Below are 13,985 nucleotides of genomic sequence, written 5' to 3' on the forward strand. Positions count from 1 at the left end.
CCCCCTGTGACCTATATGGTGGTTTTTTAAATACCTTTAATATATTTAATACCCACCGGCTTGCATAGTGGAAGAAACACTTCCACTTTCCCTTTTTAGTACACAGGGCTAATTGAGCACTATATACCTGGGAAAAGAAAAGGCAGAAGTAGTTAAAAACGGTTTCTCCCTTCTCCTTCGGGTTCTCAGCTGTGACTAACAGACCTGCTTCTGCTTGAATGCAGAAGCATGGGCTTAAATCCTGCGCTGTTTTTTTTACTATTGGCCAGAATTAAAGCCCAGGACCAAGCGCTGTATTTTTACCGCCCTTGGTCCTTAAGGGGTTAAAGCTTACAATGAAAGTAATTTATTGTGTTACTTATTTAGAATACATTTTACTTTTTTAATAAATTGTTAGTCTAATAAATACAGAAGTCTAAAGGACAAGTAAATGTTATTCTGTAGAGAATGTACAATTAAAATGTACGCAGACAAACTATTCTTAAAGAGTAGTAGAATAAATAAAACAACAGTCTAACTAAGTTCCTATTCTTATAGCCAGGGGCTGAAGCAAATACACAACTGATCGGGACAGTTTCTGGAAAGTTACAAACAATTCTGGTAAGTGTCACTTGTATTTAGATTGATGTATTCCTGTTTTCCAGAATGCTAAAAACAATAGTAGCTAAATACAAAGTTACACAAAATCACAATTATAAACCCAGATGAAATAATGCAGTAGGCTTTACTGTAGCCCTGCTCAAAGCCACAGATAATGCACTAACAGTATATGGTAGGTGTATGGAGAAATGGTAGTACTGTACTTCCCCGTAAGCAGGTTGCATTTCTACATATATATAACCTCTAAATATTAAACAGATCATTATATGAAATAATCAAACAGTATAAGTCAAGTCCTAAAAATGTTCACTTTCTCATCATTTTACAGAAACCCACAGGATGTCTAACGAAGGCTGTAAGTTTTCTTCATCTAGGATAAATAGTTCTTCATAGAATTAAAATGTGTTTATTATATCTTTATGGAAACCAATTTATGTTTTGTTTTTAAAATAATTTTCTTGCTGCAAATAGAATAGAAATTTTGCAGCAGTGCCCCATAATAAATGACGCTGCCCTGTTTTTCCCCATTTTCCTCCCTCCCCCCCCCTTTAAAAAAATTGTAACTCCTTTATTTATCCATTGATGTAGCCGTATGAGGGCTTTTTTTGCGGGAAGAGTTGTATTTTTCAAGGGTACTATGTAATGTACTGAAAAACATTTTAAAAATTCTAAGTGGAGTAAAATAAAAAAAAAAAAAACATTCCGCCATCTTTCAGTGCGTCTTGTTTCTACGGTGCACAAATTTCAACAAAAATGACATGATAACCTGATTCTATGGATCAGTACGATTACTGCGATACCAAACTTGTATTGTGTTTTTTTGCTGTACTACTTTTATTTTTCTTCAAGGACCAAAGACATTAAATTTTTTTAAATTATTATCCACCGCCATCTTCTGCGCGCAATAATTTTTTTTATTTTTCCATCAACATTTTTCCATCAGGCTCATTTTTTGAGAGACATTCTGTAGCTTGTGTTGGCGCCATATTGGAATACATATGACTTTTTGATCGTTTTTCATTGCATTTTTTCTGGGGGGCAGGGTGATCAAAAAAGTGCATTTCTGGCGTTATTTTTTTTTTAAGATGACGTTTACCGTGCGGGGTAAATAATGCACTACTTTGATGGAGCGGACTTTAAGGGCTCATGTCCACGGGGAAAATAGGATTTAGGATCCGCAGCGGATTTCCTGCATGCGGATCCGCACCCCATAGGGATGCATTGACCACCCGCGGGTACATAAATACCCGCGGATCGTCAATAAAAGTGATTTAAAAAAAAATGGAGCATGAAAAAATCTGGACCATGCTCCATTTTCATGCGGGTCTCCCGCGGGGACGGCTCCCGCGGGCTTCTATTGAAGCCTATGGAAGCCGTCCAGATCCGCGGGAGACCTAAAATAGGAATTTAAAGCATTTACTCACCCGCAGCGGACCGCGAAGCTCTTCTCTTCCTCACGGCCGCATCTCCCTTGCTTCGGCTCGGCGGATGTGCCCGGCGCATGCGCGCGGCACGTCGACGACGTGCCGGCGACGTGCCGCCGACGTCAGGAATTCATCCGCCGGCCGAAAATGAAGATCCGGCCGTGAGGAAGAGCTGAGCTTCGTCGCCCCGCGCCAGATAGGTAAATTCTTTTAAATTGCTATTTTCGGCGCTCATGTCCGCGGGGCAGGAGGGACCCGCTGCAGATTCTCCATGGAGAATCTGCAGCGGATCTGATTTTCCCCGTGGACATGAGGCCTAAGGACTCAGAAATACCAAATATGTATTTTTGTTTTATGAGTTAGATTCATTTTTTATAAATATGGCAAAAGTAGGGTGATTTAAACTTTTATTTATTTATTTATTTTCAATTAGTAAAACTTTATTGACCTTGTTTTTACCATTTTTTTTAGTCCTCTTAGGGGAACACAACTAGCGATGCTTTAATCACTCCTGTAGTATGAGTAATGCCATAGCATTACATCATACTGCGATCAGGCAGGCAGTCTATCAAGCAGCCCCACAGGGATGGCTTGATAGGCAATCTGCTATGACAGCCCTGGGGCCGTTTAGAAGGCCCCTGGCTGCCATCGCATCCGCACACCTCCCTGCTCTCTCCCCTGAATATTGTTTGAGGGATTTAAATGCACCAGAATAATTGGTGGAGACATGGTTTGGCAGCCCTGAGTTGAAGGACACAAGAAGCGGGGCCGGCCCACAAGCTGCAACCGCTACCACTGCTGGTCAGCCAGCTGTGATAGCGGGGAGGAGAGTGACAGCGACCCCCCCTCCCCTGCAGTGGCCACAGGGATAACCGTAGTGGAGGAAAGTTATGAGCGATTCGCAGTATTGGGGACGACAGTCACAGTGGAGCCGGCTGTAGTGGCTGCAGGGGCAACAGGGAGAGTGAAAGTGGGGTCAGTTACAGGGTCTGTGCCTCTGTCTTCTGAGCTGTGTGCCGGGTTGTCAGCCACCACTGTTGCTGCTGTTTTGGAGATGGGGACAGAATAGCACTATACCACCAGCAGCCAATCGGCAGCTAGGGGCGTGACCAGGGTGTACCCTCCAGCTAAGCCTGGTCAATGCCTAGCTTCCGGTGGAGACAAGATGCACCAGTACCCTCCATCTCCTAGCTATCCCCTATCTGGCACACAAGTAGAATTGGTAAGGTTAGCATTGTATATTAGTAATGTTAATATTCTATTAGTTTAAAGAAGTTGTACAGGATCATAAAAACATTTAAGGTGTCAGTTCAACAAAGCAGTAACACAGTATACTGTAGTTAATACCGTAGCATTATATGAGTAGCTGGATGGGAGGTAATACATTATTCCTTGGGCACCACAACAACTTGCTGATAAACTGAATATAATTTAGCATATTTGTGAAGCTCAACTTGAAATATCACATATATTATTTTGTTCATATGTAACTAAAGTCTTTCTCCCTTCTTTTTTAAGATTGATGATCTAGAATCAGGCGTTGGGATAACTGCCAAAGTGGTGTCGAGCTTAGTGAGTTCCATTTACTAATTTATTTTATGTGATTTATTAGTATATGTAAATCCTCATGTATGCATCTGGGTTAACAGTATTGCTAACTACTGACTAGCATTTTAACAGTTTATACAGCCAAAACGCTGTACATGACCTCATTGTGGATTTCGGTGCTGAATTTCACTGTGCATTTCAGTTATTGCATAAAAATGAATTAAATGTGCAGTGAGGGCTCAGTCACACAGGTGCATCGGCGCCCGTGTTACTGTAGCCAGCAGACGGCCGTACCTGAAGACGGACGTCTCTCGGCAGCGCCGGGAGGAAGAACATGTGACCGTCTCCATTGCCGGTCATGTGTTCTTTCATCAGTGCTGGAGAGAGACGGCCGGTGTACGGGTGCCAATGCGCCCGTGTGACTGAGCCCTCAAGATCCAGAGCTTTTCCATGACAGCTAGAGCAAATCTGCAGCATGACTAGATTCCACTGCTAGTGAACGGGGCTTGTTAAAACCTAATTCACTTACAGTATATTGTTGTGGAATTTCAGTGCGCATTGCGCTGTGCGTGGGATCACCATCAGAGCATTATTAGGGCTTATTCCCATGAGTGTGGGCACAACTTGGCAGCACGGAGCATAGTTGCCAGAGCTTGAAAAGAAACCCGCTGCCCGATCGTCCGCACATGTAGTACTCCCGCTCATCTGAATGCGCCCACAAGATGAAAGCGAGGATCCCCTAATTTGGATTCCAGACTCTGGCTGATGTAATGATGGCATTTTTTACAGCTTGGGGTTAAAAAAATGCTGCATCCGGATGTTGGCTGTGGCTCCACAGGAACATATCAAAAGCCTTAGAAAACATTGCGTTTTTTTAACTGGCTTTTTTCTCTACTTTGACTTTTTTCTTGTGTCCATGGCTTTTTTATTTCAAAATCGCAGCATGCTTTGGGTGCGGAGTTTTTTCAAGTGTTTTACAATTAGATTCTCTAAAGAATAAAAATGTCAGAAAAAATGCATATGTAACCAAAAAACACGACTCCAAACAATCCAGATTGACAATGCAGCCAAATAAAATGCATGCAATTTTTCAGGCTTTTTTTTTTTTTTTTTTACAAATATCAAACACGTTTTATAATCTTCTGTTGAGGGAATGACGTAACCAGAATATTGAAATTAGCTGTCCACACTAAAGATGAGCGAGCACGCTCGGATAAAGCAGTTACACGAGCGAGCATCACTCTTCTCGAGTAACTGCTTACTGGTCCGAGCAGGCTCGTGGGGGGCGGCGGGGGAAGAGAAAGAGGGATATCTCTCACTCCCCCACCCGCTATCCCCCCCTCCCCCGAGGCTGCTCGGACCAGTAAGCAGCTACTCGTGAAGAGCGATGCTCGCTCGAGTAACTGCTATATCCGAGGATGCTCGCTCATCTTTAGTCCACACAGAGATTTTTTGTACGAAGTCTTCCAGCCCCAGGTTACCAGATTACATCAAATAATAAAAGAGGTTCTAGAAATGAATGAATGAATGACAGCAATTGTAGTTTTAAGTAAGCAAAAGTTTGTCACTTACGGCTCCTTCTCACGGCCGTATTTGCACGCTCAAAATTTGTGTGCGCAACACCGAGAATAGAACCCACTGATTCCAATGGGTTCACTTAGATTTCATTATTTTGCGCGCACGGAAAAAAAGCAGCATGCTTTACTTTTGTGTGCATTTGTGCACCAAAGGTCCCCATAGTAGTCTATGGTGGAGGTGGGGTACAAATACGCATATAATATGCAAGCAGATGTGTGAAAAACAGCGCAATTCTATCTGGAACTCATTAGGCTAAATAGCCATTTGATAGATTTGTTCACATAAACATATTATTTTTGCGAATTTCGGTTCACAGAAAAAAATACAGCATGATCTACTTTTGCGCTCCATGTTCCCATAGAATTCTATTTGTGTTGCACAAATGTCTTCACAATACGCAAGGATATGTGCCGTACGCTGCACAATTCCGCTAGAAAAAGAACACATCTGGATCATTGGACTAAATAGCCATTTAAATTGAGGCGTATCTTTCTGCTGCACGCAAATGAATGTGCCCTGCAGGCGCTAGAAGCACAGTATGTGCCAACATTTGTGCAGAAAAACCTACTTCATAGCACAAGTACGTTGTACTGTGACGGGCGCAATTGCGCATATGCCTGCGTGAAGCCGCCCTAAGGACCTAATCAGCTGACAAACAAACTGCCCTGTTTACATGCGGTGATAATCGGGTAAATGAAGGTTCAGATGAATATTCGTTCCCAATCATTGGCCCGTGTGAATATGAAGGGCCTTTAGCATGTTCATTTTACATTTGATGATAAGTACATTTTCTCTTCTGTCTCTTTCCATAGGATAGCCTTGGATTAGTGAGCAGTGTCAGGATCGTAGTATGCAGAGTAGTAAGTTCATTATTCGTTATGTTATTGTAATCTTTCTCTTTTGTTACACATCGTTTTCCTCGCTACATTTTGTAGGAATCTAATGTGATAGAAAAATGTGTAGAATCCAAGTAGTGATCCGACATATGAGCTAAATAACTTATTATAAACTAAAGGTCTGCCGGAGCCGGAAGCCCGCAGGGCGGTAGGAGGAAGGCAGCATGATAGGGTTAACGGGGAGGAGGGGGGTTAATTAGAGTAGAGGATGCCGGGAGGGGGCGGAGCTTAGGAAGAGGGGGTTAAATAGAGGGGTTAGGGCAGGGAAAGGCCATTACAGCGTCCAGAAGAAGAGGAAGAAAGAAGCTGAAGTTAGAAGAGCCCAGCGGACCGAAGACCCCAGCGGACCGAAGACCCCAGCGGACCGAAGACCCCAGCGGACCGAAGACCCCAGCGGACCGAAGAGCCCAGCAGTCCCAAGGAGCCCAGCAGACCTGAGGTGCCCGGCGGAGCTGAAGAGCGCGGCAGACGGCAGCGAGGCAGGGAGACCGAAGACTGGAGACCCGAGGTGCCGGAAAAGAAGCAGCGGAGGCAGTCCCAAAGAAGAAGAAAAGAAAAAGAAGAGCCCGAAGACCAGCCACTTACCGGGAGAAGATGGAGGCGATCCTCGAGAAGATCCGGGCGGAGGCAGAAGAAAGGGGGCTGGACTGGCTTGTCCAGCTCTCCGGTGAAGCCCTGGGAGCAGCGGCGGTATCCACGGCAGCGGCGGCAGAAGCAGGAGCAGCGGGAGCTCGAGCGGAGGCGGCGGGAGGTGCAGAGGCGGCTGCAGAGGTCCGGAGTCGGAGGACAGGTGCGGGGCCGGCGGCGGCAGCACCAGCGGGGCTGGCAAAAGAGCGGCCGCGGAGGGCGCGTGCACCAGAGAGACTGAGCCCCGAGCACGCTCCCTCACGCAGGCAGAGGCTGCGGAGTGCCTCTCCGCCCCCCCCCCCCCGTAGTAGGCTCCCCCCGGCAACACCAACAGGCAGGGGGAGCAGGGCGGGGAGGACTCCCGCCAAAAGACGAGGTGCGGCGGGCAGCGCGAGGCCCCGTGCTGAGAGGGGGGCGGGGCCAAGCGCTGCACAGAAAGCAAAGAGCCTGGAAGGGGTCGGGGGCTGCTCACCCGGAGGTGCATCGGAGGGGGAGCAGCCCTGCAACAGTTCAAGTGACGGGCGGCCCGCGGTTTCTCGGGGTCCGGCGGCGGAGTCATCCGGAAGGCGTGCGACGGCGACAGAGGTGGCCTATGTTTCTTCGGCACCAAGAAGATCGGAGGCGGTTGCGGTCCCAGCGGAGCGGTCACAGCCCGGCGTTAGCAGAGTCCAGGAGGAACAGCGACAAGACTGGTCGGCGGCTGGTGGGTCCACAGCCCCTACGCAGCCAGGTGAGTCATGCTCTATGTCTGGTGTGTCCAGCAATGTTAGCCGCGTGGCGCATGCGGGGTCTAGTAGTGGGGTATTTGCGGGGGGTAGCGCTGCATTAACTAACGCGCTAGGGGTAGGCGGCGAAGCAGGTGCATTGCTGGGGGTGGTATTAGAATTGTTGAGGAGGCAGGGGGTAGGTTACGCTCCGTCGCCTGTCACAGCATGGAGCTCACCATGCAGTGCGTCGTCCAGCATTAGGGACGGACCGGGAGGACCGTTTGCTGGTGGGACTGGGGTAGGACAGGCGGTTGGGGTGTTACAATCTGCCCCGCTGGTAGGACAGATGTCCACGAGCGGGTTACAGACGGGGCACAATCCACTGGGGAAATCTCTCAAGTGGGGGGTGCAGCAGGTACGTTGGAGTCAGGGGGGTCGGCCGGGGTGGCAGTAGCGGTCCAGACAGAAAAGGACGGGGAGGGGGTGCGGCTAGACGATAAGGCAAAAGGCGAGGTCTACGTCTGCTTTGAGGGCCCGTTGGGGGCCCACCTAAAAAAAGAGGTGAGGGAAAAGATTTGGAGGGACGAATATGTCGAGATATTCTCCCTCCTACCCTTGGAAAAATTTAATTTAGACAAGGGAAAGCGGACTGAGTTTAAAAAAGAGGAGGAGGAGAAGCGTAGGTGGCGCCTTATACCCCAGACGTTCGCGAACTGGTTGCAGGCGTTTGCCATTCTAGCGAGCGTAATCGGAGAAAAAGCGCCGGACAATTGCTCCGGCCTTTTCTGTTACATGGACTCCATTGGTGAGGCCTATCGAGTGTATGGGGGACAGACCTGGCTGCGCTATGATGAGCAGTTCAGGCAGCGTAAGGCAGTGCGCCCATCGATCAGATGGGATCACAAAGATATAGGTCTATGGTTGAGAGTAATGGCCCCCGCGCGGTTCGGTCAGCCCTTTCAGGGCAGTGCCGGGTCCTTCAGCTCGGCCTCTAGTTCAGCCGGGGGGCAGGGTGGTTCAGCAGGGGGGAGTAGGACCGGGTACTGCTGGCAGTACAACGAGGGTCAGTGCAAGTTCGGAGCAACATGCAAGTTCCGTCATGCCTGCTCTCACTGCGGCGCGGGGTCTCACGGGGCTGCCAGATGTTTCAAGAAAGGAAAGGGAAAAGGTCCAGGGGGTTTTATGAAAAGGGATGACCCCAGTGATTCTGGAAGAGATGGTACCGTACCTAAGTAGGTACCCGGATAGAGAGAAGGCAGAGTTACTGTTTAAGGGTTTTAGGGATGGTTTTCACATCCCACCTCCGGTTCATGGGGTCCCCTTTTCGTTAAAAAATTTACGTTCGGCGTTAGAATATCCGGAAGTGGTGACGGAGAAGCTAATGAAAGAGGTTAGCTTAGGGCGCATGGCGGGGCCGTTTGAAGAGCCACCCGTGCAAGACTTTGTGGTGTCACCTTTGGGAGTGGTACCGAAGAAGGAGCCGAATAAATTTCGGCTTATTCACCACTTATCGTACCCAAGGGGGGCGTCTGTAAACGACGGAATAGACCCCGAGCTATGCTCGGTGGTGTATACATCGTTTGATGCGGCGCTTCATTGGGTTCGGAACTATGGAAGGGGGGCATTGATGGCAAAGGCTGACATAGAGTCAGCCTTTCGCTTGCTGCCAGTAACACAAGAAAGTGTGAGGTTGTTGGGGTGTTTTTGGGCAGGGAGTTATTTTGCGGATCGTTGTTTGCCCATGGGATGCTCAATCTCATGTGCATACTTCGAAGTGTTTAGTTCGTTTTTAGAGTGGGTGGTGAAGGACACGGCGGCAGTGCAGTCGGTCATTCATTACCTGGATGATTTTCTGTGCGTAGGGCCCGGGGGTTCGCCAGTTTGTGCGAACTTACTGGGAACCTTGCAATGGGTGGCCAAACGGTTCGGGGTGCCTCTGGCACCGGAAAAGACGGAGGGGCCCACAACTTGTTTAAGTTTTTTGGGCATCACCATTGACTCTGAGGCAATGGAGTGCCGATTACCAGAAGAAAAATTAAGAAACTTGCAGGAGGAATTAGGTGCGGCGCGGGTGGCGAAGAAAATCACGCTCAAAGGGCTGCAGTCACTGCTGGGCAAGCTGAATTTTGCCTGCAGGATCATGCCCATGGGCCGGGTTTTCAGTAGACGGTTGGCGGCGGCAACAGCAGGGATTCGGGCCCCTCATCACTTTATCCGTTTGGGAGTTAGTCACAAGGCGGACCTGGCAGTCTGGTCCGCCTTTTTAGAGAAGTACAATGGCAGGTCGGTAATTATGGGGGAGGTCAGTAGCAACGTGGACTGGGAGCTCTATACAGATGCAGCAGGGAGCGCAGGCTTTGGGGCCTATTTTCAAGGTAGATGGTGTGCAGGGGAATGGCCGGAGCAGTGGAAGCAAGAAGGCTTAGTTCGGAACTTAGCCACTACTATTGGAAATAATTCCAATAGTACTATCACACTGTGGGGTAACCACTTCCGGGATAGAAAAGTGAGATTCCACTGTGACAATATGGGGGTGGTGCAGGTGATTAACAACCTCTCTGCGTCATCCCCCCCGGTGGTTAACCTGCTGCGTCAGTTGGTGCTAGAGGCCTTGTCATTAAACATGTGGGTAGTAGCGGTACACGTTCCAGGTGTCGAGAACTCAATTGCGGATGCTCTCTCTCGCTTTCAGTGGGAGCGGTTCCGGACACTGGCGCCGGGTGCGGAGAAGGAGGGGAGGAAGTGCCCGTCTCGAATCTGGAACGTGGTAAGCGAGCAGTGGGGGGCCTGATAGAACGGTCACTGGCTCGGCGGACTAGGGCAGCATATTGCGCAGTGTGGAGCGAGTGGGAAGAATGGTTGAGGCAGCATGGAGGGGAGCGTTCAGAGGAGGATAGAGTGGGCTTACTGTTGAGTTGGTTGGGAGAGACTGCAGATTTGGGTCGGTCAGTGGCAAAAGTGAACCAGTTTATGGCAGGGGTGGCTTTTGGGTTTAAAATACGGGGGGTGGAGGACGCGACAAAAAATTTTTTGGTAAAACAGGCGCTGAAGGGTCTGAGGAGAGGGAAGGGGAGACAGGACACTAGGCGACCGGTATCATTTGATGTTTTGGAGAAATTAGGGGAGGCGGTTGATGTTGTTTGCGGAAAAGAGTTCGAGCGGCGGTTGTTTAGGGCGGCTTTTTCATTTGCATTTTTCGGGGCCCTACGGGTAAGCGAATTGGTGTCACCTAGCAAGACCGTGGGGGGCGGCCTGCAGGCGGAGGATGTGCGGTTGGTAGACGGGAGGTTGGACTTGCTTATCCGTCGGTCCAAGACAGATCAGCAAGGACGGGGGCAGGTGATCCGGTTGGGTGAGGTGCCGGGGGCCAGTATGTGCCCTCTGAGTGCCTGGGAGCAGTATAGCAAAGGGTTAAATTTTCGCACAGGCCCATTTTTGCGGCACGAGACCGGGGAGTTTTTGTCGCGTTTTCAGTTTATAGCGGTGTTCAAGAAGGCCTTAGAGGTGGCGGGTTTTAATAATACACAGTTCGGGTCTCACTCATTTCGGGTGGGGGCGGCGACGGAAGCGTCAGTAAGAGGTATGGGGGAGGAGGCAGTGAAGAGGATAGGTCGGTGGGAGTCAGGGCGTTTTAAATCATACGTGCGACCCCACCTGCTTTAAAATTCAAGGCGGGGTCGTCTGGAGGGTGGGGGGGGGGGGGTCATAATGGCGGTTTGCTAATATAGTATTGTTGCTGTTTATTTTACAGATGGTCGTCCAGCATTAGTTTGGATCTTGGGAGACTCCTATGTTTTTTGGGGAGCAGAGAGAGCAGGGGTACGGCCGAATGGGAGGCAGCTACGGTTTCAGAAGAGTGAGGCGATAGTGAGATGGATGGGGATTAGAGGGATGACTTGGGGCAGCGTATTGGAGGAAGTTGAAAGGAGGGTTAGGTGGGATAGGGCGCCGGAGGTTTTGGTCATACACGCGGGAGGAAACGATTTGGGAAAAAGGAGGTTTAGGGACCTATCAAGGGACATAAGGTATGACTGTCTTAGACTGCAAGCGTCATACCCGGGGACGGTCGTAGTGTGGTCCGAAATCGTGCCTAGGAAAGTTTGGAGGGGGGCGCAGTCGGAGAAGGGCCTGAACAGAGCAAGAGTGAAGCTCAACAGGGAAGTGTCGCGGTTCCTGGGCAGCAAAGGGGGGGTAGCAGCGCGACATATAGACCTGGAGAAAGGGGTCGGCAATTACTGGAGGTCAGACGGCGTCCACTTAAATGACATCGGCATTGACCTATGGACGGAAGGATTACAGGAGGGCATTGAGCGGGCGCTATTGGTGTGGGGGGCGGCGCAGGCTCAAGGTGGTCGAGCCTCACTTGCTGTGGCAGGGGAGGGGGAGGGGCCCTTGGAGCCCGTGTAGAAGGTTAGTGGGGGAAGGCAGGGGCTACATAGCCCCTTCCCCCCTTTTTTGTATTTGGTCAATCGTGGCCTGTCGCCTCCTGGGTTACAGGGCGGAGCCCTGATAGTCGGTGGGAGAGGCTAGCCAGGGGTGGCTAGCCGGCCTCGGGGTCGGGAAGAAACGGCGGCCGGAGGTTAATGGGGAGTTTGCTTGGGCTCCCGAGTCTGCCACCGGCGGCGGGAGGAAGAAGGTTTTGGAAATAGCGTCGCCTGAGTCAGCCAAGTTGCGGCTGGTGACCGGGACAGCTATTTCCTTTGTTGGTTTGAGGCGACAGGATATTTTTAGAAGTAGGAGGGGCTCCAAGGTCCTCTTCGCAGGTTTTCCATTAGGGAATGTTTATAATGGTTAGGAGGTTATAATGGTGTATGATATATTTGAAAGGAAATGCGTTTAAAAATTTTATGTTAATGTTGTTTGTTTTAATAAATTGGCTGCTGTGGCCAAATTTTATCCAACAGATGGTGTCGGTGGTCTGTTCGGGTAATGGTAGGTGGGGAGGGGGATTTAAAGGGGTAGGTCATAGCAGCATACGACTCCGTTATACCCGGGTCATGTACAGTATTCTGAAGAGTTCCATCAAGTCCTGCGGGTCTCGCTGATTAGTGAACCCACTACTAGTGAATGGCTTATTCCATACAAGTTACAATTCTTCGCTCTTCATCTCAACATTCTTGTATAAGGTAATTTCTAACAAGTAAGAGGTTCTCCAGTGAAACCCGGCTGGTTTAGTAGCAGGAGGGGTCCCCTTGCTCTGCTATTACTACAGTAGATACCATGCATCACTAATTCCTACAGGGGGCATAGATATGGCATCTTCTAGTAAGCAGCACTAGCTCCACCATGGTTTGCCTCTTACCACTTCACCATTAGATTTTGGGTGTTTTTTTTAATTAACAGTAAGTAATTATATAATACAAGTTGCCCAAAAAATGGCCGCTGTTCATCAGTTAGTAAGTTTTATTTGGAGAAGCTCATTTAATTTCTATATCACAAGTAATTAAAATGTACGCTCACTTTTAGCTCATGCAATTAAAAATACACAATTGCATAATAATGGAGTCCTTTCCCAAATTTGAGCTAAGGTAAGGGTGGACGCATCTGCACATCGCAACTGTGTTAGTAAAGTGAATGCAGTCAGTGCCAGATTACCAGCTGGCAGAGTAGGCCCCGTCCTGTGCGCCCCGTGCTTTTTAAAGGCCTCGCAATAATGGATCAAAATAATACTGATTTGATCTTGGAAGAAAATTTATTTCCAAAAGATAGAAAAAATGAATCAACTGAAAGAAAGTAAACAAAAAATTTACATTAAAAACTCGAAGTTGTTATTGGGTACATTCCATTAATATGGTATTTTCTCTATAAAGTACGTAAACCACGGACATCAGGTTCACATTACAGTTTGTCTCTTAAAAGCTCATCTTATGTCAGTTTGTAAAACATTTCAGTGCGACCTCCGTACGTGTAATGTACAGCAGTAATGGTCATCTCCATGTAGCGGCCGAAGTGTAGCGCACACTGCTCTGTACAATGTTCTCCCACACATATAACCATATAACAAAATATACACTATAAGGCCTTAGTCAGACGGGCGTTTTTTCGCGCGATTTGCGCATGCGATTCGCGCATATATAGAACCAATGGTTTGCTATGGTATCGGTCACATGTCCGCTTTTTATGCGGATATGCGATAAATTATAGGACACGATGATTCGCAGATCGCACCTATCTGCGTTCGGCGTTTTATGTGCGCACCAAAATCATTTTTTTCGCCGGTCAGTCTAAGTTTCATGCGCATTTTGATGCGCACGGCGATTTTTCTCCGGTCAGACGGGCGTTTTGCTGCGACGATTAACGCGGCTAGGTGCAGATTTTTCCCACGATTTTTCACCGCCGGTCACGCGATTTGCGCATGCGCATGCAACATGCGATGCGCAAATCGCGCGAAAAAACGCCCGTCTGACTAAGGCCTAACAATATAATAACATAATATGCTAAATTGTTTAATACGATTCATTGTTAATGTTTGCTTTGTGTAAGAAAATTGGTTTATTAAAATTGTTGCTTGGGAAAATTAAAAACATTTTAGGGGATAATATACAGGTATGGGGGGGGGGGGGGGCAGATTCCAACTGCCTAGGAGACTCCACCTGGTTAAATCC

General features: G+C 48.5%; 2 protein-coding genes across 4 annotated transcripts in view; both read left to right on the top strand.

Moving 5' to 3' along the window:
• LOC136621728 (uncharacterized) overlaps positions 1-13,985 on the top strand; it is a 417,340-nt gene that overhangs the window by 379,048 nt on the left and 24,307 nt on the right. The gene's annotated exons all lie outside the window — the stretch shown is intronic.
• On the top strand, positions 6,301-12,725 carry LOC136621727 (myristoylated alanine-rich C-kinase substrate-like). Its single transcript, XM_066597408.1, has 3 exons — positions 6,301-7,403; positions 10,073-10,147; positions 11,132-12,725. The coding sequence occupies exons 1-3, from the start codon at positions 6,641-6,643 to the stop codon at positions 11,785-11,787; spliced, it is 1,494 nt and encodes a 497-aa protein (XP_066453505.1). The 5' UTR covers positions 6,301-6,640; the 3' UTR covers positions 11,788-12,725.

This window comes from Eleutherodactylus coqui, chromosome 3 (assembly GCF_035609145.1).
Source record: "Eleutherodactylus coqui strain aEleCoq1 chromosome 3, aEleCoq1.hap1, whole genome shotgun sequence".
NCBI classification, from domain to species: Eukaryota; Metazoa; Chordata; class Amphibia; order Anura; family Eleutherodactylidae; genus Eleutherodactylus; species Eleutherodactylus coqui.

What these genes read in the sequence shown, in the direction of transcription:
- LOC136621727 (XM_066597408.1), top strand. Translation starts at nt 6,641, where the DNA reads ATGGAGGCGATCCTCGAGAAGATCCGGGCGGAGGCAGAAGAAAGGGGG. An exon ending in CACAGCCCCTACGCAGCCAG is followed by an intron (nt 7,404 to 10,072) that starts GTGAGTCATGCT and finishes TCTCGCTTTCAG; the next exon opens with TGGGAGCGGTTCCGGACACT. An exon ending in CGTCTCGAATCTGGAACGTG is followed by an intron (nt 10,148 to 11,131) that starts GTAAGCGAGCAG and finishes TTTATTTTACAG; the next exon opens with ATGGTCGTCCAGCATTAGTT.